The sequence below is a fragment of the Ursus maritimus genome, assembly GCF_017311325.1.
Source record: "Ursus maritimus isolate PB19 chromosome X unlocalized genomic scaffold, ASM1731132v1 scaffold_X1, whole genome shotgun sequence".
NCBI lineage: Eukaryota > Metazoa > Chordata > Mammalia > Carnivora > Ursidae > Ursus > Ursus maritimus.
Genome location: NW_024423319.1, coordinates 123,500,783 through 123,525,050, shown reverse-complemented (window position 1 = coordinate 123,525,050; position 24,268 = coordinate 123,500,783). Strand labels below are relative to the sequence as shown.

The 24,268-nt window shown below is 43.1% G+C and overlaps 1 protein-coding gene across 1 annotated transcript; it reads left to right on the top strand.

The window, feature by feature from the left end:
- The first annotated feature begins 230 nt into the window (after positions 1 to 230).
- On the top strand, positions 231 to 22,087 carry ARSF (arylsulfatase F). Its single transcript, XM_008694320.2, has 9 exons — positions 231 to 388; positions 1,737 to 1,858; positions 3,908 to 4,030; positions 6,906 to 7,329; positions 10,287 to 10,423; positions 16,008 to 16,142; positions 17,800 to 17,962; positions 20,937 to 21,058; positions 21,493 to 22,087. The coding sequence occupies exons 1-9, from the start codon at positions 264 to 266 to the stop codon at positions 21,858 to 21,860; spliced, it is 1,719 nt and encodes a 572-aa protein (XP_008692542.2). The 5' UTR covers positions 231 to 263; the 3' UTR covers positions 21,861 to 22,087.
- Positions 22,088 to 24,268: the final 2,181 nt, after the last annotated feature.

The window sequence follows — 24,268 nt, the reverse complement described above, 5'->3', positions numbered from 1 at the left end:
TGTGGAAAAGCATTTACTGTATGGGAGCGGGAAACCCAGGAGAGGCTCCCTTTGAGTGTCATGGGCCCCATTCGACAGCGGCAGTCAATGCTTGGTAAGAGAAATTCGAGAGGCTCGCCTGTTCCTCGGGGTGAAGTGCCTGGTCTCCCATGAGCCCTGCTGCTTTCATGGGAAGGGGACAACTGCAATGGGACGTGGCTCCCAAAATCATCACATAAAATCCATGATTGCCTTTCAGGAGTCTCTTCATCGCTCTGTCTTGGATGTGTGTACTTTTAAACCCATGCCAGTCCCAAGAGGAACATGATGATAAGCCTAATGTAGTCCTGATCATGGTTGATGACCTTGGGATTGGGGACCTGGGCTGCTTTGGCAATGACACAATCAGGTATGGCTTCGAGCTGAGTCACACTATTTCATCTGTTGTCTGGGCTCGGAAGGTTGATAAAGTTTTATGACTCCATCACATGCAAAACCAAACTTATGGGTTGGAATGTGTCTTCAAAAGAAGCAAACAATGTTAAAATCAGGGCTGTTTGGATCTGAATCTTAGTTCTGCACGTATTGGTTGTGAAATCTCAAGCAATTTACTTAACGTCTGTGTGCCTTGCTTATCTTTCTTGTTGGTTGAGCGCACAGCTGGGTAGTATACAGGGGTGAGTTCATATGTGCTAAGCATTTAGAGTAGATATGTGGTACGTAGTGAGTCTTCTGTGATATGTAATATTATGATGAGTGATGATTTTTTAAAAGATTTATTTATTTTAGAGAGGGAGAGAGAGAGAGAACAGAGGAGGGACAGAGAGAGAGAGAGAATCTCAAGTAGACTCCCCGCTGAGCACAGAGCCCAACTTGGGGCTCGATCCCATGACCCTGAGATCATGACCTGAGCCAAAACCAAGAGACATCTGCTCAACCGACTGAGCCACGCAGATGCCCCTGATGAGTGATGATTTTTTATGCATACTTTTATTTGGTGGAACTGGTCGTTTTATGCTTCCTAATTTTGGAAATCTTTTAAGGTGATATTCTTCTATTTTAAGAATGGGCACTCCAAAAGAAAAAAAAAATATGTGAAACAGAGTCAGAGCTCTGTAGTAGGCGACAAAAACCGTTAGCGTGGGTCATGCCAACACCGTGGCTTAGGAGCTCATCTCAGCAAGACTTACGAATCCTATACTTTAACAATTCCATTTTGTTCTGTCATCTTTCTCATGAAGAAAGCTAGGTCTCGTTACATTTTATTTGCATCCAGCCAAGTGAGTCTTCGTTGAAGTCTGTCCGATGGTCTCCAACCTCCAGGTGTCTTTACAGGGAATGACAAGGCAGGGGTTGCAACCTTTGTCTAGAGCGGGACATCTGTCTCTGGAATATGTGCATCAAACTTGCCCTTGTGTGTATAAGTAGGTAGGCGTAACTAAGGTCTGTAAGTCATTAGCCTTAATTAATCAGCCCACAGACGCGTAATTTTTTATATATACTTTAGAAGGCAGTGCCATATACTCAAGACACCATATTGCAGAAGCAAATTATATCAACTCTGCAATGGACAGCCAGTGCCTAAAGCGTCAACTGTGTTTTTTCCATGATGTGGGGAGAAAAAGGAAATAGGGCACTGTGTGCAGTTACTTTTTCTCCTGTTCTGGGCTTAGGAAATCATCGTAAACAGGTGTTAGTTTCTGCCTCTGAGTCTCCCCTCCTCCTCTCTGCAATTCCCTTTCTGTCTCTTTTTCCAGGACACCTAACATTGACCACCTAGCCAGGGAAGGCGTGAAGCTAAATCACCACATCTCTGCGGCCTCCATGTGCACCCCCAGCCGGGCTGCCTTCCTCACGGGAAGATACCCCATCCGATCAGGTGTGTAGACGGATAAGCCTCTGTTACGCTCTGCGGACACATTAGATTCAAGGAAATGAAAATGTAGCTAGTCCATTTTGAAAAGTTTGCCCCAAAAAAGTGCAAACACACACACACACACACACGCACGCACGCACGTCCTTGAATATGCAGCTGTGGATGTCTGCGTGGAAACCATTGTTCTCCTAGTTGACCCAAGCCCGCCCTGCATGGCTATGTCTATTCACCTCGTGCTGACTGTTTATCCTGAGTGTCCCGTGATCAGGGGTAGGCAGGACTTTCCATCCCAGGGCAAGAAGGAGACGCTCTTTTGGGAGGAACTAAGAAGATGCATCGGCACTAATTGGGGGTGTCATGAGATGCACCTGCCAGAGTGTCTCAATGTTTATCACACATTTTCGCCATTGTGTGAATGTAACACCTTTTCTTTATTCATCCCTCAGTTGACCAACCATTGGACTGTTTCCGGCTTTAGGCTCTTAGAAATAGTTCAGCTGTGTACCTGCCCGTACACGTTTTTGACTCAACACGTATTTTCAATTCTTTTGGATGCATACCAAGGGGTGGAATGGTTGGGCCATATGGTTATATTTTCAAAGGCGGTCAGACTGGCCGTGGTTTAGGGGCACAGATTCTGTAGTTTAAGAGGAAGCAGAGCATACATTTCATAGGTCAGGATTTGTGTCCAGTTCTTAGTCAAGCTTGAGAAGCCCCTCGCCCAGCTCCTTGTGTGTGTCCCATAACATTTTGAATCCTGTGAGGTTGATGATATCTTGCTTAACTGTTGCTAAGGTGAATCAGGTCCAATAAATGATAAATTATTCTTTTTTTTCGTATGGTAAACTTATAGGTGATTTGACTTTTTTTTTTTTTTTTCCTGTGCTGCTCACTTTATGTAAAACGAGCTTCTGTAACATTTAGAAGGAGATAGTTTCTAGTAGAGGGCATGGTGACCAAATCTAACCTGGAAGGCTTTTCTCTTGCCTCCTTGTCTATGGTGTTTAAACAATGGGCTCTCCCTCTCTGAAAGTCTCCACCTGCATTGCCTCCTTTGTTTTTATCTGGAATTTCTCTTTCTTTTCACTCACTTTATCCTGTCTTATTCGATTTTCTCTCCACTCCCGGATATTGCTTCAAGGTTGGGCCGCCATTTTGGTAGGAAGCCAGGATAGGTCAGTTTAGGGAGTTCTTCATTCTGGATCGCTCCAACATTTTCATACCCAGAAACCTTCGGTCACTTGCAGTGGAACTGGGGAAAGTCCCTCTGTTTTTGCTCCTCTCCAGGGAACACCTGTTGGCTATTCTGGGGTTCTTCGGTGACTGGATCCTTCAGAAACTGGTTTGCTTTCTTCTGCTTCTTTTCTCTAAAATGTAGGTCTTGGGCTTATGGTTGACATGTCCCCATCTATCTGTCACCTAGTTTTGTCAGTGATGTCCACAGTGAACAGTTTTCTTTTCTTATTGCTCTATTTCTGGGAAGGAACGGAGAGGTTCAAAAACCGTGTGTCCACTCTTCAAGGAAATGAACACTGGGGCAATGTCAGTGTTTTTGACAGACATTTGGCTTATCTATCTTTTGTGCAAATACAACTAAAATCTATTGTCAGAAAAAAAAGAATCCATTGTAGAAACAGTAGGGTTTGAAGTTTTCACAAGATTTCATTTTTTGGCCCTTTTTCTAATACAATGATTCCCCCGCCAAGGGTAGCCCACGTTAGATGTTCAGTTGCCAGTGTGCATTGAAATGATACCCCATGTCATTGTAAACATGCTGGAGGCTATTATTTGTAGACTGTTATTTGAATGGTGTGTTTGTGCATGTCTGGTAGTGTTGTGTGTGTGCATGCAAGCGTGGAAAGGGGTTTATAGTGGGGACCAGTGTGAGTTCTGTCTGGGAAACACAATCTTCCTCCCCCACATGATGATTTTCTCTTCCTCGCTTTTTATGTCTTCCAGCTCCATAACTCACTTCCTCTTCAGCTGATGGGCATCTACTCATTGTGTGTGTGTGTTCTGTTGTCTCTGGTTTTGTTTTTCCATCCCACTCAGGAATGGTATCTGACACAGATAACCGTGTCATTATCACACTTGGAGCCCCTGCTGGACTCCCTCATAATGAGACGACGTTTGCAGCCTTACTGAAGAAGCAAGGGTATAGCACGGCAGTGATAGGTAAGAAGTGGCCCAAGGCGTGACTTATTTACTATAAAGAAATAATGTGTTGTTCTTTTCTTTTTTTAAGATGTATTTACTTATTTGAGAGAGCGCGAGTGGGAGGGGCAGAGGGAAAGGGAGGGGTGATCTAAAGCAGACTCTGTGCTGAGTGCGGAGCCCGACGCGGGGCTCCATCCCAGCACCCTGAGATCACGACCTGAGTGGAAACCAAGAGTCTGATGCTTAACTGAGTGTGCCATCCAGGTGCCCCTGTGTTCTCTACTTGACATGATTTTCTTGGAAATCTTTTATTTCAAAATAAGCATGCGTCTTGGCTATGGCAGGGAAGACCCTCCTTATGATGTAGGCTTCTGATGGATCTGCTATTTCATTGGCTACCTCTGACCTTTCTCTTTACTTTTCAACATTAATCTGCTTAATATATTATACGGTCTTTCTCAAGTAGACGCGTCCCCCCGTGTCCTCCAGAATTCTCTTTCATTGTTGTGTTTTGCTCAGCTGGGACCCTCTATCATAATGACCTTCCCCGTCTAACACACACACACACACACACACACACACACACACACACACACCCTTCTGAAACGGCACCTGTTTATCCTTTTCAGACATAATTCAGGCACGACAGAAGACCTCTTCCCACCTGACCTCCAGGCCTTTCCAGATGGCCACCCCACGTGTTTCTGTATTACCCTGTTTCTTCATCTTTGCAAAGACCCCACTATACTATGATAGTCTTATTATACTCTTCTCTGCAGACTCTGAAATCCTTCATCTCATTCACCACGTATGATTTAAGAAATGTGATGACCCTCTCAAGAACACACAAATAGCTTTATGCATCATGAACTTCTTATGGAGTGTCCACTTTGACTCCATATAAACCTCTACACCCTATATCCATCACCCAAATTGAAAGAAAATGTATCTTAAAAAATGTCTTTTGAAAAATGTCGATACCCTGTATCTGCCACGTAAATCAAGATAAGGAGCATTTCAGTTCCTTAGAAAATTTCCATTGGCCCCTTCCAGTCTGTCCCCCTGGGTTAGCTCCTTCTTTCACCACTCCCACAGCTCGAGAGAGTCAATGCAGAGGAGAAAACTGTGCTGCTCCCTTTGGCAATGATTAAGTCCCCATGTAGTCTCCCGATTGCATTGCAGTGGGCTGGTAATGATCTCAAGTCCTAGTTAATCTCATTGCACATTGTGGACAGAATCATTGATAACTTACAGGCAGAAGGGATGTCTGACAATAACCATCTCCCTAATTTCAAAAATAAGGAAATTGCTTCTTCCCAAGGCTGAGAGACATAGGAGATGTTTTAATGCAAATGTTGCACAATAACATCAAATCTGTCAGCCTCTGTGCTTGTATATTTTCTCAATATAGGTTCTCTGGCCCTCCTCATTATTTCATTAAAATGGAACCATGGATATTGTATGGATGTCTTTTTTCTCACTGCCAAAGATGATAGATGTCAACCAAGGATGACCCATTGGAAGCTAAACCTACTGTCTCCATTTGAGAGCCTGGGTTTCAACTGGCATGAAGATAACATGCCATGTTAAATCAATTTTTGTAACCAATTTGACATTGATGAGAGAAGACAACCTTAGTGGAGGTGCGGGACAGAAAACCCTGGGCCATAGCCTTGCCTCTCATCTGCACTCACTCAGGTGCTCAGAGATGTGAATACGTGCATCCTTCATGTAGCCCCAGCTCCACGCAGGGAACCATTAATGTTTTGGTGGACACACATGACCATACTCTGTTAGACTCCACATGCCAACAGGATGCCCATGGGTCTTCTTGTTACAGTTCAAGGCGTGACAAGTTTGATCAAATAAAGTTCAGTGAGCTTTAGTGGGAGACCTAGGATTTCCATCCAGCGAGCTATCCAACCATCCATCATCAATCGTCCATCCTCCGTCATTCATCCATATCTATCTTCTATCTATCTATCTATCTATCTATCTATCTATCTATCTATCTATCTATCATCTATCTATCTATCTATCTATCTATCATCTATCTATCCATCATCTATCTATCCATCCATCCATCCATCCATCCATCCATCAGTTCATCCATCAGTCCATCCATCCATCCATCCATCCATCCATCCATCCATCCATCATGTCTGTCTATCTATCTATCATCTATCTATCATCTATTTTCTATCTATCTATCATCTATCTATATCTATCTATCTATCTATCTATCTATCTATCTGTTATCTATATACCCACCTATCCACCTACCCACACATCCACCCACTCATCTATCTATTCATCTATCCATCTGTCCACCTGTGCATATGATATACATCCCCTGTCTATCTTCCATCATTTCTATCATCCATCTATCTCTCTATCTAACTATCTATCATCTATCCATCTATCAACCTATCTACCTACGTACCTATCTATCCACCCTCCCTCTTGTCCATCCACCTCATATCATATATATCTCATTATTTAATATCAATTATCTACGTACCTAGTCACCTATCTATCCACCACCTATAATCTCCCCTGTCTCTGCCATGTATTTATCTTTGTTGCTATGATTCATTTCTTTCTGTGAATGAGAAACTGCCCAGTTCACATCCTTGCTTCAAACTCACAACTGTATTTTCCTCCCTTTATTTTTCATCATATCTGGTCACTCACAACCAGATCTTAACATAAATGTCTGTGAACTAAGGAAGAGCAAAAGATGAATCGGGTGCTGAACTCAGATTTTTAGGCAAAAGAAAAGTATTTGCTGCTCCATTTTTTGCACGAGTCGTTTGTTTTGAATGAAGAGTGCTCACATGGTCTTCATGGTGGGCGTGCGTACTACGCTTTATTTGTCTGTTTGTAATTTCAGGCAAATGGCATCAAGGCTTACACTGCCAGTCCCGACATGACCATTGCCATCATCCGTCTCAATATGGATTTGATTACTTCTATGGCATGCCATTCACTCTGATAGACCCCTGCTGGCCAGATCCCTCTCGTGACACAGAATTAGCCATCGGGAGCAAAGTCTGGTTTTGCGTGCAGCTGGTCGCCATTGCTGTGCTCACTCTCACCTTGGCGAAACTGTGTCACTTGATCTCTCTTCCCTGGTCCCTCATTCTCTTTATGATCCTTTTTATTTTTCTACTGGGCTACTTTTGGTTCTCCAGTTATACGTCTGCTCTGTACTGGGACTGCCTCCTCATGCGAGAGCATGACATCACCGAGCAGCCCATGAAGGCAGAGCGAGCTGGTTCCATCATGGTGAAGGAAGCGATTTCATTTATGGAAAGGTAAAAGTAATTTACAAAAAAAAAAATCCACGTATCTGAATGGATTTAAGACGGAGTATTTTAAAGACAAGAGTCTTCTAAACATAACACAATGAGCGTTTTATAAAAATAAGAGGTGATGATTTGAACAATATTGAATTAAGAAAGGGAATATTACTAGCTAGTGCTTGAGACTACCATACTGTATTTTTGGAGGCAAGCTGGATTCTTCACGCAGTACCTAGCGAGGGCTATCTCATTTGACTTCTTGTGATTAAAATCACAATTTCTCCATTGGCCTTGAAATTCATATTTGGTCAGACCAAGCAGGTAGACTCACACTAGACTCAAAATTACAAATCTGGCTTGTTAATTTAGAATTCGTTTATATGCATACTGTCTGCATATGAATGCACAATGGGAAACATATTTGCCAGGAAACTAGATAGTAGAAGAAGTTGGCTACTACACTGTTTTCCTATTAGGAAAGAAATCTCCTTGAGAGATTAAAATCAGAGGGCTTATCATTGAGCATGAGCTATGTAAGGGACATTATTCAGCTGAGATCAGTGGTGATCGTTATGAAGCCCAATGCATCCAGAGCACAATCGCTGGGAACTTTCCAAGGGAGCCACATTTATAGGCCTCCAGTTTGTCACATTTTTTTTTTAAGACTGTGAACACATTTTTGATTCACCATTCCAACATTGCCTGAGGCTGTATCTTTACTGATCACCATCCTGGGGTCCAGACTTCAAGGATAAGATCATATTTAGTGATGACAGCGTATGTACAAGCCCATAATAAGAAATAAGCTAATGGGCACAAATCCAGGTGTTATCAGTCCAAACTGTAGGGACTTTCCAAGAAATCAGGGAAGCCGTACTTGAGAAGGTATGTTAACTGAATGTTCAAAGGTGAACAAGAACAACATGAAGAAGTGGCCAGGCATTACTACATGAAGCTCAAGCACAAGGAAGATAGGTCCTCAGCTAACGAGGACAGCACACAGTGCAAATGCCACTCTGAAAAATTCCTGCTCTGATGAGATTTCAAAATGTAAAGAGTGGAAAAAAATGAATTAAAAAAAAAAAGTTGCACCATGGTGAGCTGGGTTGGTTGGTGTCCTTCCAAAATCCATGTCCACCTGTAATCTCAGAATGTGATCTTATTTTGGAGTAGGGTATTTGGAAGTGTAATTCATGAGGATGAGATCAACCTGGGGTAGGGACCTGTAAGTTGGTGTGTTCAACTGGCATGTAGAGTCGTTTGGTGGTATAAAGGATCTTGGGCAACCTGTAGATAGCTTTGTCCTTACCTTATAGCCAAGGTGGGCACAATACAAATTTAGACTCTTAGAGAGATTAAACCATCTTTGCATTGTAGATGCCACAGAATGGCTGGTTTCTCTTAGGGCAAGCTCCTCATTTCCTGGAGACTTCCATATGTGCAGAGGGACAGATGCTTTGAGAGGTGACTTCCATCACACTGAAAGCTCAAGATGAGCGATCCTGTTCCATTCAGTGAGCCAGTTCAAGTCTGAAGACACCTGCACACATTGTTGCTTCCTGTTTACATTAGTACATCAAGAACAAATGCTGGGGTGTGAAAATGTGCTTCCATCACCAAAACCTGTGTTGAGTTTCAGAAGGTCTATATGATCCACAGTGGCACCATGTGGAAAGGGAACAGGGACTCTGATGATTCAGAAGCTACTCCATTGATTAGTGATGTGGCCACGAGCATGTGCCTTGGGTTCGTGGATGCTAGAAATTGCTTTTACCTGAATTCTAAGTGTGTGCGTTTCCTGTGGCTGCTGGAACAGATGTGTTTACTATTTTATGGCGCTAGAGGTCAGGAATCTGAATCTCATCTTACGGGGGGAGGGGCGCTAAAATCGAGGCATTGGCAGGACTGGCTCATTCTGGAGGTTTTAGGGCAGAGTCTGTTTCTAGTCCTATCCACACTATTTTTTGTCTGATTTTGATCGTATTGGGGTTCCTCTTACAAGGACCCTTGTGATTGCATTGGATACACAGACAGATAATCCAGGATTATCTCTCCATCCCAACATCCTGAATTTAATCCCATCTGCAGATATCCTTTTGTGACATAAAGCAACATCTGTATAATTTCAATCCTCAGTAGTACATGCAAACCATCTTTTTCTTTTAAGGATGCCAGGTCTTAGATTCTGGCCTCACCCTACCCCAGGATGACCGCCTCTCCACTAATTACATCTCCAAAGACCCCATTCTCAAATGAGATAACATTCTGAGCCCCCAGATAAGCACCAATTTTGGAGGGATGCCATTCAAACCAGCTCACCATAAGCCAACTTTTTTTCATTTTTTCCCCTCATTCTTTATACCGTCGTATGTCATCAGAGAAGAAATTTCCCAAAGAATGGCATTTGTGTTGTGAGCTGCCCTGGTTACCTGGTGACCTACCTTCCCCGTGGGTTGTCAGGGCTTGAAGTGAGTCAACCTCATTTCCTGTGTCATCCCAGGAGACCTGAAGGTGTGTGGACAGCTTGCCAAGATGTTTCTGTCCATGCTTGCTTCGGGGTTGTGAAAGAATTGGCGTTTCTAAGAAACCACTCCCGAGCCACCATCCCTTGGGTCTGTCAGGTGTGACTCTGGCCTGAGACATTATCAGCCATGGGACAAGTGTGCCAAGCAGAGCTGGATGGGCTTGTGAGCTCCATTGTGCCAGGCAGGGCCACTCAGGAATCAAGCCATCCCACACACGTCCTGGGGAGCAAGTCCAGATGCTGGAGGTGCTGGCATCCACCCCAGCATCTCCAAGGCACTGGTATCCACCCCTTGCTCTCTCCAAGGGGCTGCCTCACACATGCATTCCCTCTCCTGGGGCACATAGAAGATGAATGGACACTGGGTTTTTGTGACAAAAAAATGATGTGGTTCACCTTCCCAGACTTTGCAAACACATAAGCAGAGTGATTGATGTCTCCCCAGGCACCGTGAAGGACCTTTCCTCCTTGTTTTCTCCTTTCTGCATGTACACGTGCCTCTCCCCACAACAACTGAGTTCATCGGCACCAGCAAGCACGGCTTATATGGGGACAACGTGCAGGAGATGGACTCCATGGTGGGTAAGTGGCAGGACCTATGGAGCCTGGAACTTCGTGCTTTGATAGTTCAGGGCACCCAGACACGCCCCCCGCCCCCGGACAACCCCAACGATGTAGGAGGTGGAAGCCTGCGACAAAGTCGGCACAAAACCACGCTCAATGCTTCCCCTATCCCTGTGAGTCCCCGAGTTTCCATGCTATGTATATTAGTTACCAAATCGGACTCAAGTTTTCTGAGAAGGAAGACAGAAAAGCACATGACGCTGGTCTCATGTGTTGGCGGGACAGAAGCTTTGGGTTATAATCATCTCCAAATGTAGGATGTTGGCATGGAATAGATTTTAGTAAGCAGAGAGAGGCTTTAGAAATCAAGCCTGAGCAGGGCACCTGGCTGGCTCAGTAGGTTGAACACCTGACTCCTGGTTTTGGCTCAGGTCATGATCTCCAGGTCCTGGGATTGAGCCCTGCCTTGGGCTATGTGCTCAATGCAAAGGCTGCTTCCCCCTGCTCTTTCTCTAATAAATAAATAAATAAACAAATAAATAAATAAATAAAATCTTTACTAAAAAAAAAAAGAATTCAAGCCTGACCAAAGGAAAGTCAATAAGGTATTGTCAATTCGCAGTCTCAGACATAGAAAACATTTTACAATATTTTTTAAATTTTTTAAAAAGATTTTATTTATTTGAGAAGGGGAGAGAGAGAGAGAGCAAGAGCAGGGGGAGGGAGAAGCAGACTCCTTTCTGAGCAGAGAGCCCGGGATTCTAGGACCCCGGGATCATGACCTGAGCTGAAGGCAGACACTTCACTGACGGAGCCACCCAGGCGCCACTAAAAATTATTTTAAATATAAATACTAAATAATGAAACATAGGCACATATGTCTATACTTAGGAAGGCATATGTGTATGTGTCTGGGTGTGTGGTGTGTGTAGAGGATGCGATCACTAAAAACAGGCAAAGAACAAAACAATTCTATCTGCTTTAAAATTTTAAATCAAGGCAAGGTTTTCAAACTATCTAAGCTAATAAAATGACAGTGTAGCCTTAAGGCACCTCTCGGTACGGTTTGATCTCCATGGGACTTTTTCCGTGGTACTCAGTAATGACACAGCTATCCATGGCTGTGCTGAATATTTGAGGACAAGCCAGGGTATTTGAAAGCCACATTTTGGAAGCGTGTGCCTGAGGTTCACAGACTGTTGGTACCCACGGGCGGTGTATGTTTTCTGTCCAGTTGGAACTGACCTTTCAGGACAAATAATCATCTGTTTTGATATGCAATTTCAGAAATACTGAGAAGTTAATTTTTCTCCAAAATATCCACCTTGGAAGCTAAAACAAAACCCCAGGTCTCAGGAATTGCTGCTCTCCTTGTTAGAAAGTTTTCCTGGTTCCTGGTTGGGGTATCATACTAACGCATTTGTTAAAGTGCCCTTTAACAGTTAAACGGTGGGAGCTATTGACTGAATGAACCCTTAGATGCACGAGGAGGGCACTGCTGCAAGTGTGTTCTGGATGGAACCCCATAAACATTCTAGGAGATGGGGACCATACTCAGCATTGTTACTCCCCTTGGCAGATGAGGGAACAAGGGCATGAGATATTGGGGCCTTGCTCAAGATTACAGGACAGGCCTCGGGGAGCCAGGATCAGAACCTGTTCACTCCTATTTGCTAGTTCAGCTGCTCCTGGTGTAGGGCCAAATATTATGGACGGAGATGAGGAAACATGGCTCCGTTCTTCTGAACCATCCCGTAACTCCCACAGGCTGTCATTTCACAGGTGTTGGGAAAACTCTAGAAACTCCCTCCCCCCACCCTCCCCTTGGCTTCCTCCTTCCTCAAACCCAGGTAGAGGCTTCCAATGCAAATGGCATCCCCTACCCAACGCAGGGGAAATCCTCTGGTGCCTAATTAGTCATGCATCTGAAATGAGTCTCAGAGAATTCTAGAAGCTCAGAGCAGGTTCCTCCAGATCGGGAGGAGAGAGTGTCCAATGTGAGGCAGACGGATGATGAACCATGGGAGTAGGAGGAGAGGCCTCGCTGGACCTGTTTGCACCAAAGTGATGATGGCTGGGATTGGATTCTGGGCTGGCTGTGTAAGGGCTGCAGGTGTGCTTGGAAGCAGGTGCGCTCGGCTGCTCCCCTGGGCTGGGCGACAGGAGCTCAGGAGAGGGGCAAACTGTCTGAGGAAGTTACGTGCACACGCAAATACCAAGACACATGTATGAAATGCATATTTAAAATGTAAGTAGATATGATAAATATGTTACATCTATCCAGCATCACTGAAATCTCTAGGGTTTCCAACATAGACAGTTATATTCTTTACAGGTATCAAGTAATTTTGAGAGAGATTTAAAAAATAATTAGTGGCCGTGGAGATGATTAGCACCTGTCTAGCATCAGCTGAAGCGTGTGTTTGTGTGTATATTTATAGCATACAGTATCTATAATGTAATATATACTATTTGTATGTATATTTGTATTATACAATATCCATAACATAATATTTGTATGTATATTTGTATTATACAGTATCCATAATATATAAAATTTGTATATATTTGTATTATATAGCATCTATAAGATAATATATATTTGTATATATATTTGTATCATACAGTATCTATGATATATATTATAATAAACACAATATATAATACATAGTAAATATATACTATATATAACACATAATAAATGTATAATATATAATATAATACATAATGTTAATTTATATATTATGAATAATAGAAATGCAATGACTATAAATATATAGTATCTACAAATGTTTATATAATCTATTTCAGTTGATATTAGAAATATATATATTATATTATAATATAAATTTATTTTTACCTAAAGGTGTTAAGCATTTCCATTATTTTTTCAGTTACCTTAAACATGATGTTGGCCAATGCTTTTAATTGGCTCTATTCTCAATGTTTTGAGAGATTTTAAAAAAAATATTAATTAGGGGGGTTCCTGGGTGGCTCAGTCAATTTGGTGTCTGACTCTTGGTTTTGGCTCAGGTCATGATCTCAGAGGTTGAGCCCTGCATCCAGCTCTGTGCTCAGCTTGGAGTCTGCTTGAGATTTTCTCTGCCTCTCCCTCTCCCTCTGCCCCTTCCCCCACTCTAGTGCATGGACGCACACTCTGTCATAAATAAATGAAAAAACCTTTTAAAAAATTAATTAAGTAGTAACCATGAAAATACTTACATACTTGCCAGCATCAACTTAAATATGTTCTTCACACATATAATATATAATATAAAATATAATAACACACTATAACATATACATATATCATTAGTAATAGTATATCATGTTTTTTTTTGTTGTTGTTTGTTTGTTTGTTTTTGTATTCCAATGAAAGTTTATTTACAAATATGGGCTTTGAGCTGAATTCAACCTGGGGGCCATAGTTTACCAACTCCTGTAGTATTTAATTTTTTTAAAAAAAGATTGTATTTATTTATTGGAGAGAGAGAGAGAGCGAGAGAGCAAGCATGAGTGGGGGGGAGGGGCAGAGGAGAAGGAGAGGGAAAGAGAGAAGCAGACTCCCCACTGAACAGGGAGCCTGATAAGGGGCTCAATCCCAGGACCCTGGGACAGTGACCTGAGCTGAAGGCAGACACTTAACTGACTGAGCCACCCAGATGTCCCAATTTTTTTTAAGGAGGCTCCATGCCTAGCATGGAACCCAGTGTGGGGCTCAAACTCATGACCCTGAGATGGAGACCTGAGCTGAGATCAAGAGTCGGAGGCTTAACAGACTGAGCAACCCAGGCTTCCCAGTAGTAGTTAATTTTTATTCTATAGCTCTGGTCTAGTACTGATCATAAAGAGATGGTGGCCATATCATGTTCTATATAATATAACATGTACATATATCATTAGCATATGATATTATTGATAGCACGTTATGTTAATATATACTATAGCAATAATATAAAAATCATACAGGCATTGAGATAACAACATTTCTCTGTTAGAAATGTGTGCCAAAAGTAATACTTTTTCTTTAAGTTAAAAATAGCCGATTTCAAGATACGGTAGGAGATAAGGTATCATTCATAACAGCGTCCATATCAACAATCAATATATAGAAATACGTTTGAAAAGTAAGTGATCGCATTGAATACAACTGACTCATAAGAGAAGACATCAGTAAATGGAAATATACCGGATTCTTGATGGGAACGGTGACTCAGAAAATATTAGTGATTCAAAAATTAATATCGAGGCTTAATGTGATTTTAATGGAAGTCTTCATTACTCTCCCCTGGGGAGTGTTCCTCACCAGGATGATGGTGAGGTACACAGCGGGGAACAAAGTGATAAGAAATGAAATTGCTCAAGGACATCAGAGGGGAGGCCAGTTAAGAGAGAGAATCAGGATACACTTTCGTGGTTGCAAAGAAAGAGCTATCAAAAATAGAACTTAAGGGGGGCCTGGGTGGCTTAATCAGTTAGGCATCTGCCTTCAGCTCTGGTCATGATCCCAGAGTCCTGGGATCGAGCCCCATGTCAGGCTCTCTGCTCAGTGGGGAGCCTTCTTCTCCTTCTGCCTGCCCCTCCCCCTGTTCGTGCCCTCTCTCTAGCTGGCAAATAAATAAATAAAATCTAATAAAAAAATAGAACTTAAAACACCAAACTACATGCAGAAGGTTTGACTCTCAGATCAGGGAAGCAGAAGTAGGTGGCCATAGAGATAGTCCAGTGAGGAGCAGAACACAGGGAGGAGGAAGTTAACTCAGAGTTGCAGGGATGGAATATGTTGGGCAAAGTTGTTGTTGAGGTTTGCATTGTGTCCCCCAAAAGAAAGGTCCACGTCCTAACTCCCGGAATCTGTGAATGTGACAGTATTTGGAAATAGTTATGGTGAGGTCATTAGGGTGGGTCCTAATGCCATGGGACAGGTGTGCTTGCAAGAAGACAAAAAGCACGAACACAGACACACGCAGAGGACCCACATGCCATGTGAAGGCCCAGACGTATACACGGACGGTGAGACCACGTGAGCGCAGAGCTCCTAAAATACATGAAAGTCACGACAGAGGCAGAGACCCCGAGGCTTCACAAAATACCAGAAGTGTGCATCGTAAACAGCTCACCTGATGCTCCTTGCAACCAGAGGACCTATTACCAACAATGCAACCTGCTTTCATTCCTTAATAAAGGAGTCGGTATCAATCAAGAACAGAAACAATGAAGCCCCCAAAGAAAAATTAGCAAAAGATCAATATAACTTATAAGTTAAAAGTATAAATGTTGGTGTCCACATAATAAGACAGTAAAAAATAAATGATTACTAGGCAATAATCATGTAACAGTGAATGCTAGTGAAATAGTAAAGAATGAATCCGTTTTCACTCCTAATTTAACATAATCATCTGCCCAACACGAGATGCTGATGAGGAATTCAGAAAACGTGGCTATTCTTGAGCTCACACAACACCCACCGGGAGCAGGAGCATTATGGATGAGAAACAGTTTTGCAGTGAAATGGGCCACGAGTCGTACTAGCGTTACAGTCCAAAGCTCATGATGACGTTCATAACACATGTCCCCCCCCCCCCTTTTTTTTCTATTTCAGGCAAGATTCTCGATGCCATCGATGACTTTGGTCTGAAGAATCACACGCTTGTCTACTTTACATCAGACCACGGGGGGCATTTGGAGGCACGGGTGGGCCATTCCCAGCATGGTGGGTGGAACGGAATATACAAAGGTGAGGAGTGGGGATCGGGAGTAGGGTCTGGTTGTGAATGAGCTCTCCCGTGCTCACGATAATGGGAACTCATGAAGTGAGCAGATGAACATCTGAAAAAGAGAGCAAGTGCGTTTTATTTGACTCTGGGTAGAAGAAAGTGGAGTGTCATAACGGACGACACATTATGGGGGAGGCTAGCCCCCCAGGGCTGGCGTTCTGCTGCAGGCACATCTAGAAACCTGCCCCCGTGGCCACCCCATGAGATGATAAAGTGTTAACATAACCACACGCCTTTGAATCGAATATCTACCTAGTCACCCATTCCATGTACAAGACCATTGATAGAAGATTCAGTGTGGTAGGCGGAGTACAGAGAACAAAGCAGAGGCTCCTTGGGGATTAAGGAAGCTTGGTGTTCTCTTGTGAGGATATGGCTTAGCACACAAAGTAGCAAGCCTGTGTCTGGTTTTATAATTAAATGCACGGATACCAGCCCCATGTCCTGGAGTGACAGTTAATGCATGAAAACATGTTCCGTTAGCCACCACATTGGCCTGGTCCATAACATACGGCCTGATGTGGTAAGAAAATCATCTGGAAAATGTTCAGTTCATGCTATCCTATCTATTGAAAGAGATTTCGGAGTTTTTTTCCAGGGGAAAATATAATATTCATGATTTGCCACTGAATGCAAAACAACTCAGCCTATTTTTGCATAAATAATGATAATACAGACTCAGTAGGAAATAATAATTTTTGCATGAATGGGATAGTCTCTGCCTCAGTCTGGCCACAGGGCATGGATGTCTGCTCTTTTAGGGGTTGCACAAGTAAAGGGCATGCTTAGGAAAGCAAATAAATCCCATAAGGGAAAGTGTTCTTATTAAAACTCTATTTTTACCTAGGAGGACATCTTTTTAAAAATCTCCATTTCTCCGTGTGCTGCGATGGAAACTCTACTTTGAGTAATTTAATGAACTAATAAAACTCCATGAAGACCGTAGGGTGACCATTCCTCCTGGTTCACTCAAGCGACTCCTGGACTATGCCCATTGTCCTGGGGTCATTGTTGCCTTCCGGGTCCATGCTCTATAATGCCCTGGTTTGGGGTAATAAATTAGCATATAGCCATACTATTCTATTCAGTTTGTTTCCAGGGTGCTGGACTGAGCAGTGAACAAAACCAAAGAATCCGTGCCTTCATGGAACTTACATTTTAGTGGAGGGAGGCGCACCAGGAAAAAGAGAATAAGTGAATTCCATGATATGTTAGAGGATAGTGAAAATCTCAAAAAAAAAAAAAAAAAAGAGCAGAAAAACTTCTCGGGGTGGAGGGACTGTCATTTTAAAGGAAGTCTGCCAGCAGGGATGACCAAGAAAGTACCTTGAGCAAAGGTGTGAAGGCAGCCGGGAACGAAGCAAGTGTATTTGTGGACCAACAGTGCTGTAGGTAAATTAGCCTGTACAAATACCCCATATCAAATGTGATTAGTTACTCAGTTGAAAACCTATCAGCAGCCCAGGGAAAAGTAAACCCACGGACAGGTACTGCTGACCCCATCAGGACCAGGTACGGGGTGGGCTCTGAGCACATTGTACTGATGTTCATTTACATTTTTACTCAGTCTTGGTACCATGACAACTTTAACTGGCACTCCGTTGCCTCGCCTCGTAGGTGGGAAAGGCATGGCCGGCTGGGAAGGTGGAATCCGCGTTCCAGGACTTGTCCGCTGGCCGGGAAGATTGCCAGCTGGGAAAGTGATCGAGGAACCTACAAGTCTAATGGACGTGTTCCCCACACTAGCAGCCGTGTCGGGAAGCACGGTCCCTCAGGACAGGTGATGTCATACGCTCTGTTCACACCATCTTTGTTCTCAGAGCATTTGGGACAAAGGCAACAAAATCTATCTTAGTGGGTTGGATGTTGTCCCCGATACCTAGGGAACTTTAGTTTCGTCTATGGCTATGCCTACTGAGTGTTACTGGTGTAATGGACATCAGTCTTAGATGACTATGGCACATTCCAGACACTGGATGGCTTTCACCGGGGAGGAAAAGACCGATTCTAATGTCTCCTTCATGCGAGGGACCTCATCTCTTTCTGAATCAAAATGCAATGGATCCCAACGTAAATTAGAAACAGCAGCAAAGAAAGACCTCCTCATTGTTTGTTTGTTTTACCTTCTTTTTACCGAGTCATAGGATTTATTGAGAATTTATATAAAATAATAACAGAACACAATTCCCCTCTACTAAGAAGTACATTTATCAATTTCAGCTAAGTGACCCATTTAAAAAATAGTAATATCAGTGGAAATGTAGTTTCTTTTTTTTTTAACTGAGCCAACTGTAGTCATAAAAATGACTTTCCACTCTACCAGTGGGGTTTACTGACTTTGGGACATCGTCATACAGTGTATATATTGGACTCACAAAATGTTATACAGAATTACAATCTCAAGAAATATTGTCCTCTGAGCTCTGATTAGGATTTTCCTTCATAGAATTGATTTGGTTTTAGTTTTTCAGAATTAGCTCTAAAAATGTGCTGTCTTTATTCCATGGGCTTTTTTACTCTTCAATGGAAAACTGAGGCGAAGGACTCCATGAGATTCTAAAAGCAAACTGGGTTCTTATGCTTCAAGTTGCATTGGACGTCTTTGTGTAGACATCAGTGCTTTATTTCTTTGGGGTAAATGCCCAAGAGTGGGAAATCTGGGTCATAATAGGTGCCGATATACCGTTGATATATCTTTATGAGAAACTTGTCGGATTGACTTTCAAAATGGCTGCCCCATTTGGCGTTCCCACCAGCAACGCGTAAGATTTCCAGTTGCTCCACATCTTTGGTCACACTTGGTATGGTCATTCTTTTCCATTTTAACCATTATAATAACTGTGTACTCAAATCTCATGGTGGTGTTAATTTGTTGCCCTCATGATGAATAATGTGGAACACCTCTCTGTGTTCTTATTGGCCATTCACGTCTCTTCTTTGTGAATTATCTATTCAAATCATCTGTCCATTTTTTTTTAATTGGGCATTTTGTTTTCTTATTGTTGAATTGTAAGAGTTCTTTATATATCGTGAACACAAATTCCTTATCAGATCTGTGTTTTGTCAATTTTATCTTCCGTCTGTGGCTCGCCTTCATTCTCTTCCATTATTATTTGAAAAGCAGATGTTTTCAGTTTTGATAAGGGTCATTTTACCTTTTGTTCTTTTATACATTATGATTTTTGTAATATAGCTAAAGAGTATTTTTCTATTCGAAGGTCACAAAGATTTTCCTCTATGATTTCTTCTGGTGGTTTCTTTAGTTTCAGGTTTTACATTTAGGTTTATGGTCCATATTGGGCTAATTTTTTATATAGTGTCAGTATGGGTTAAGATTTATTTTTCTTGCATTTAGATATTCAGTTATTCTACTGCCATTTAAGGAAAGCCTGTTCTTCCTCAAATGGATGACCTTGGACATTTTTTGAAGATCAATTGACTGATATATGCATTGTTCTGTTCCTTGGACTCTCTCCTGTTTCACTGATTTGTATGCCCACCCTTATGACCACACGACACTGGCTTGATTACTCCTGCTTTATAGTAAATTTTGGGATTATTTAGTTGAATCCTGGAACTACTTCCTTCTTTTCCAAAATTATTTAAGCTATTCCAGATCGTTCTCCTATGTCAATTTTAGAATACATTTCTCACTTCCTACAAAAAAGCCTTCTGGGATTTTGGTAGAGATTACATTGAAACCATAGATCGGCTTGTTGAAAATCAAGGTCTTAACACTTTTGAATCTTCCAATCTATCAATATTGTTTATCTCTCCTCTCAGTTCTGTTATCAGATGTTTTGTGGCTTCAGTACACAAAATTTTAATATTAGAAAAAGGTATCCCTCGCTATTTCATGTTTTATGATGCTGTAGTAAATATTTTTAAAAATGTAACTCCTGGTTGTTCATTGCTAAGATACAGAAATAAAATTCTGTACTCGTGACCTTACCAAGCTTAATTACTTCCACTAGCTTTTTAAGGAATTATCAACACAAGCAATCATTATATCTGAGAATAAAGACAATTTTGTTTATTTTACCATCACTTTTAGGATTATGTGACACTTATTATTGTATGTTTTCTTTTAAGGTAGGTTTTATTTTTTTAACATAAGGGAGCAGACCCATTTTCTAATATAAGTTAAAAAGCATCAGATCTTTTAGAGTTTTTTTTTTTAAGATTTTATTTATTTATTTATTTATTTATTTATTTATTTAGAGCGAGCATGCACACGCAAGTAGGGGGAGAGGGGCAGAGGGAGAGAGACAATCTCAAGCAGACTCCTTGCTGAGCACAGAGCCTGACGTACAGCTGGATCTCACAACGCTGAGATCATGACCTGAGCTGAAATCAAGAGCTGGACACTTAAAGCATTGAGCCACCCAGGTGCCCCTTAGACGTTCTATAAGATCCCATTTCAGGGTAACAAAGCCATTGCTGATGAAATTTTGATTTGTAAAGTCATCCAGAGCACTGAGCTTTTGAGAGCTCCTGTGGCCAGAGCACCAAGTGCCCTTTAGATGGACACGCATTGACGCATTCCTCTGTCTTGTCATTTCACTGCAAAAGCTTAGATATTTTTTCCTGTCTTTCCCGTGAGATTGTAATGTCCCTGACAGTGTGCGTGGATTTCTAGAACAGTCAGCACACTGTTCTCTGGGCCCAGAAGATGTCATGGAGAGCATGGACCGTCCCTCCAACAGCCAGCTGGTCAACCTCCCTTTCCTGATGTCATTTGTGTGTGTCTGCAGGGTGATTGATGGCCGGAACCTCATGCCCTTGCTTCAGGGTGAAGTGCAGCGCTCGGAGCACAAGTTCCTGTTCCACTACTGTGGCGCGTTCCTCCATGCTGTGCGCTGGCACCCCAAGGACAGTGAGTACACCGGCTCCTGCTCCCTGCGGGTGCCAAGGTCACAATCACTCAAGTCCATGCTCAACTCTTTGTTCCTTTCTCCCTCCCCTCACCCCCAGACCAGTCCTTTTATTCTGGGGTGACCACTGAAAATACCTTCTTGGAAAAGTTTCCAAGAACCACTCTCTTTAGAAAGACAGAGGGATGTCTTGAAGAAATACACCTTTTGAGATGCAGAATGAATGGGTGCTTCCAAGCGTACATAAAGTTATACTAGGGGATTCTGATTTCTTAGTATTGTTCCAAGGATTGAATGATCTTTAGCATTAACCTGTGGGGAAAGAGAAAGAGCAGGACAAACGCGTGAGAAGGTAGGAGAACACGAGGTCTTCTTCTGAGCACAAGGTCAGTTGGAGCAGGGGTTGGGTGTCTCTGACGTGTCTTTTCTGGTCCAGGCGAGGCAGTGTGGAAGGTTCATTACGTGACACCCGTGTTCCAGCCGCCGGGAGCTCATGCCTGCTATGAGACCATCTTTTGCCCATGTTCAGGGAACCTGGTCACCTACCATGACCCTCCCCTGCTCTTCGACATCACCAGGGACCCCTCCGAGTCCACACCTCTGACGCGGGACACGGAGCCCTCGTTTGATGTCGTGATCCAAACGGTGGCCAATGCAGTAAAGGAACACAAGAGAAGCATCATCCCCGTCCAGCAGCAGTTGTCCACATTGAATTATGACAACCTGTGGCTGAAACCTTGCTGTGGTGTGTTCCCGTTCTGTCTGTGTGACACGGAGGGGGGGACCTCAGCTGCGGGGGCATAAGGAGAAGCAACGATTGAGATTGGGCAGCCCACATCAGCTGACGTAGGCACCTGCAGAGTTTCAAGGGGGGAACTGGAGCGCCAGTGGGTTCGACTACCACTCCGGTTTAGTCAATGCCCATTGGTTGTGACACTGTCTGTTAACTTCTTTTCTGCTCTTGGTGATAGCTGTGTATCTAAACGTGTCTTTTGAAAACAAGCATTCACACCATTTGGCCAAATCGGCTCTGCTGCTGTCCAGAGCAAACTGTCCCTGTAATGTCCTGTGTGCATCTAACTCATTGATTGGGAAAGGGAAAATGTCAACCATTAAAGCATAATGATTGAAGTCACGATTGAATTTGAATGGAATCGTTGAAATGATGGCAGTCTGGATAATTGAACAGTTGACAAACGATAATGGATGAAATCATAGTGCATTGAAAGGAAGTCGTCTAAAGTAGCCGTAACGTCAACCGAAAGGATTTATTTTCATCCACAGAAACTGAGTTGAGAGTAGGACATCAAAAACTCGGGAGGGATCCCCGTGTGGATTTTCCCCTGAGAATGGGCCAGAGCTTTGATGGAGTCTCTCTTTTCCTCCTTCCTGCACCGCCATGGTGTGGGTATGTCTCCTGCGTGAGTTTGCTAGGGCTGCTCTCACAGATCCCCACAAGTGTGGTGGCTCCAAACCCAGAGATCTGTTCTCTCTCAGTGCTGGAAGCCGGAAATCCAAAATCAAAGCATCGGCAGGGCCGCGCTCCTCCTGAAACTCTGGGTAGAATCCTTCACTGTTTGGATCTGTCCCAGCTCCTGGTGGTGACCAGCAACCCTTGGTGTCCCTTGGCTTGTAGATACACCACTCCAGTCCCTGTGTCCATCTTCTTGGGACCCTCATCCCTTTCTGTGAGGCCGCCCCCATGTTTCCCTCTCTTTAAAAGGACACTTGTCATTGGGTTAGTAGGAGGCCATCCTAATAACTGCAAAGATCCTGTTTCCAAATAAGGAAACATTCACAGGCAACGGGATTTAGGACATCAACATATGCTTTTGGGGGGAGACCATCCAATCCACGACACTCCTACATAACCAATAAACTATCTGTAATTGTTCTGTAACTTGCTCAGCAGAACACTGTGGCTTGTGCTGTTGGACTAATGTCGGACCCCTGGCCATCCTACCACCAAGTTCCCATGCATAGCTCTCTAACACAAATAACTGTATTAATATCGAATATTGAACAAGGGTTTTGTTTTTCTAAGTGATCCCAGGGACCCATCTTGGACCTTATTCATCCATAAGAGGATTATTTATGAAAAGGCTGATTCATGTCTCCACCGCTCATTTTCCTGTTTCCAACACATCCCTGTTTTATGATACATCTTACGTTGAGTTTCATTTTTTTTTTTAAAGATTTTATTTATTTATGTGACAGAGAGACAGCCAGCGAGAGAGGGAACACAAGCAGGTGAGTGAGAGAGGAAGAAGCAGGCTCCCAGCGGAGGAGCCCGATGTGGGACTCGATCCCGGAACGCCGGGATCACGCCCTGAGCTGAAGGCAGATGCTTTAACGACTGCGCTACCCAGGCGCCCTCATTTTGAATTTTGGATGTCACAGAAGACAATCTGAGAATTTTAGCCTGAGGGAGATCTTCTGAGACTTTCACCAAATCCCCTTATTTTATGGGTGAAGGAGAGTGTGCAATGATGAAGGGGGTTGACCAAGAAAGGCCACATTGGAGCGTGAGGAGGATGACCTGCTTTAGATCGCAGGTTGGTGACCCCTGGATTCAGTAGTCGTTTTATATCCCAGCTGTGTCCCTTCCATGTTCCCAAGTCACACGTTGCCCTGAAGGCTGTAGGAGAAAGCAAGCCATGTGCAGCCAAGGACACGCTTTCCACCTTGCACCATACTGTCTGTAGAGCAATTGTGCCTCTCACCAGTCAGGTGTCTTTGGGTCACTGCTTGGTTCAGTGGTTCCATCGGCAAAATGCCAGTAACAACTGGTCCTCCGTCATGAAGATTCATGGAGATGATTCCTATAAAAGACTTAGCACCCGGCCCCATACAGAGCACTAGATAAATATTTGCTTTTCCATGAGTTGTTTTGAAGATACTTTAAAATTTTTGAGTTAAAGTATGAGGTATGTCTGCGATGCCTGGGTGGCTCAGTTGGTTAAGCATCTGCCTTCGGCTCAGGTCATGATCCCAGGGTCCTGGGATCGAGTCCTGCATTGGGCTCCTTGCTCAGTGGGGAGCCTGCTTCTCCCTCTCCCTCTGCGGCTCCCCCTCCCTGCTCCTGTGTGCACTCTCTCTCTCTCTCAAATAAATAAATAAAATCTTGAGAGTGTAAAGTAAGTCATAGATCAAAATGGCTGTGGGTAACCATTGTCCCAAAATGAAGGTATAAGTCATAAAATTCTCTCTAC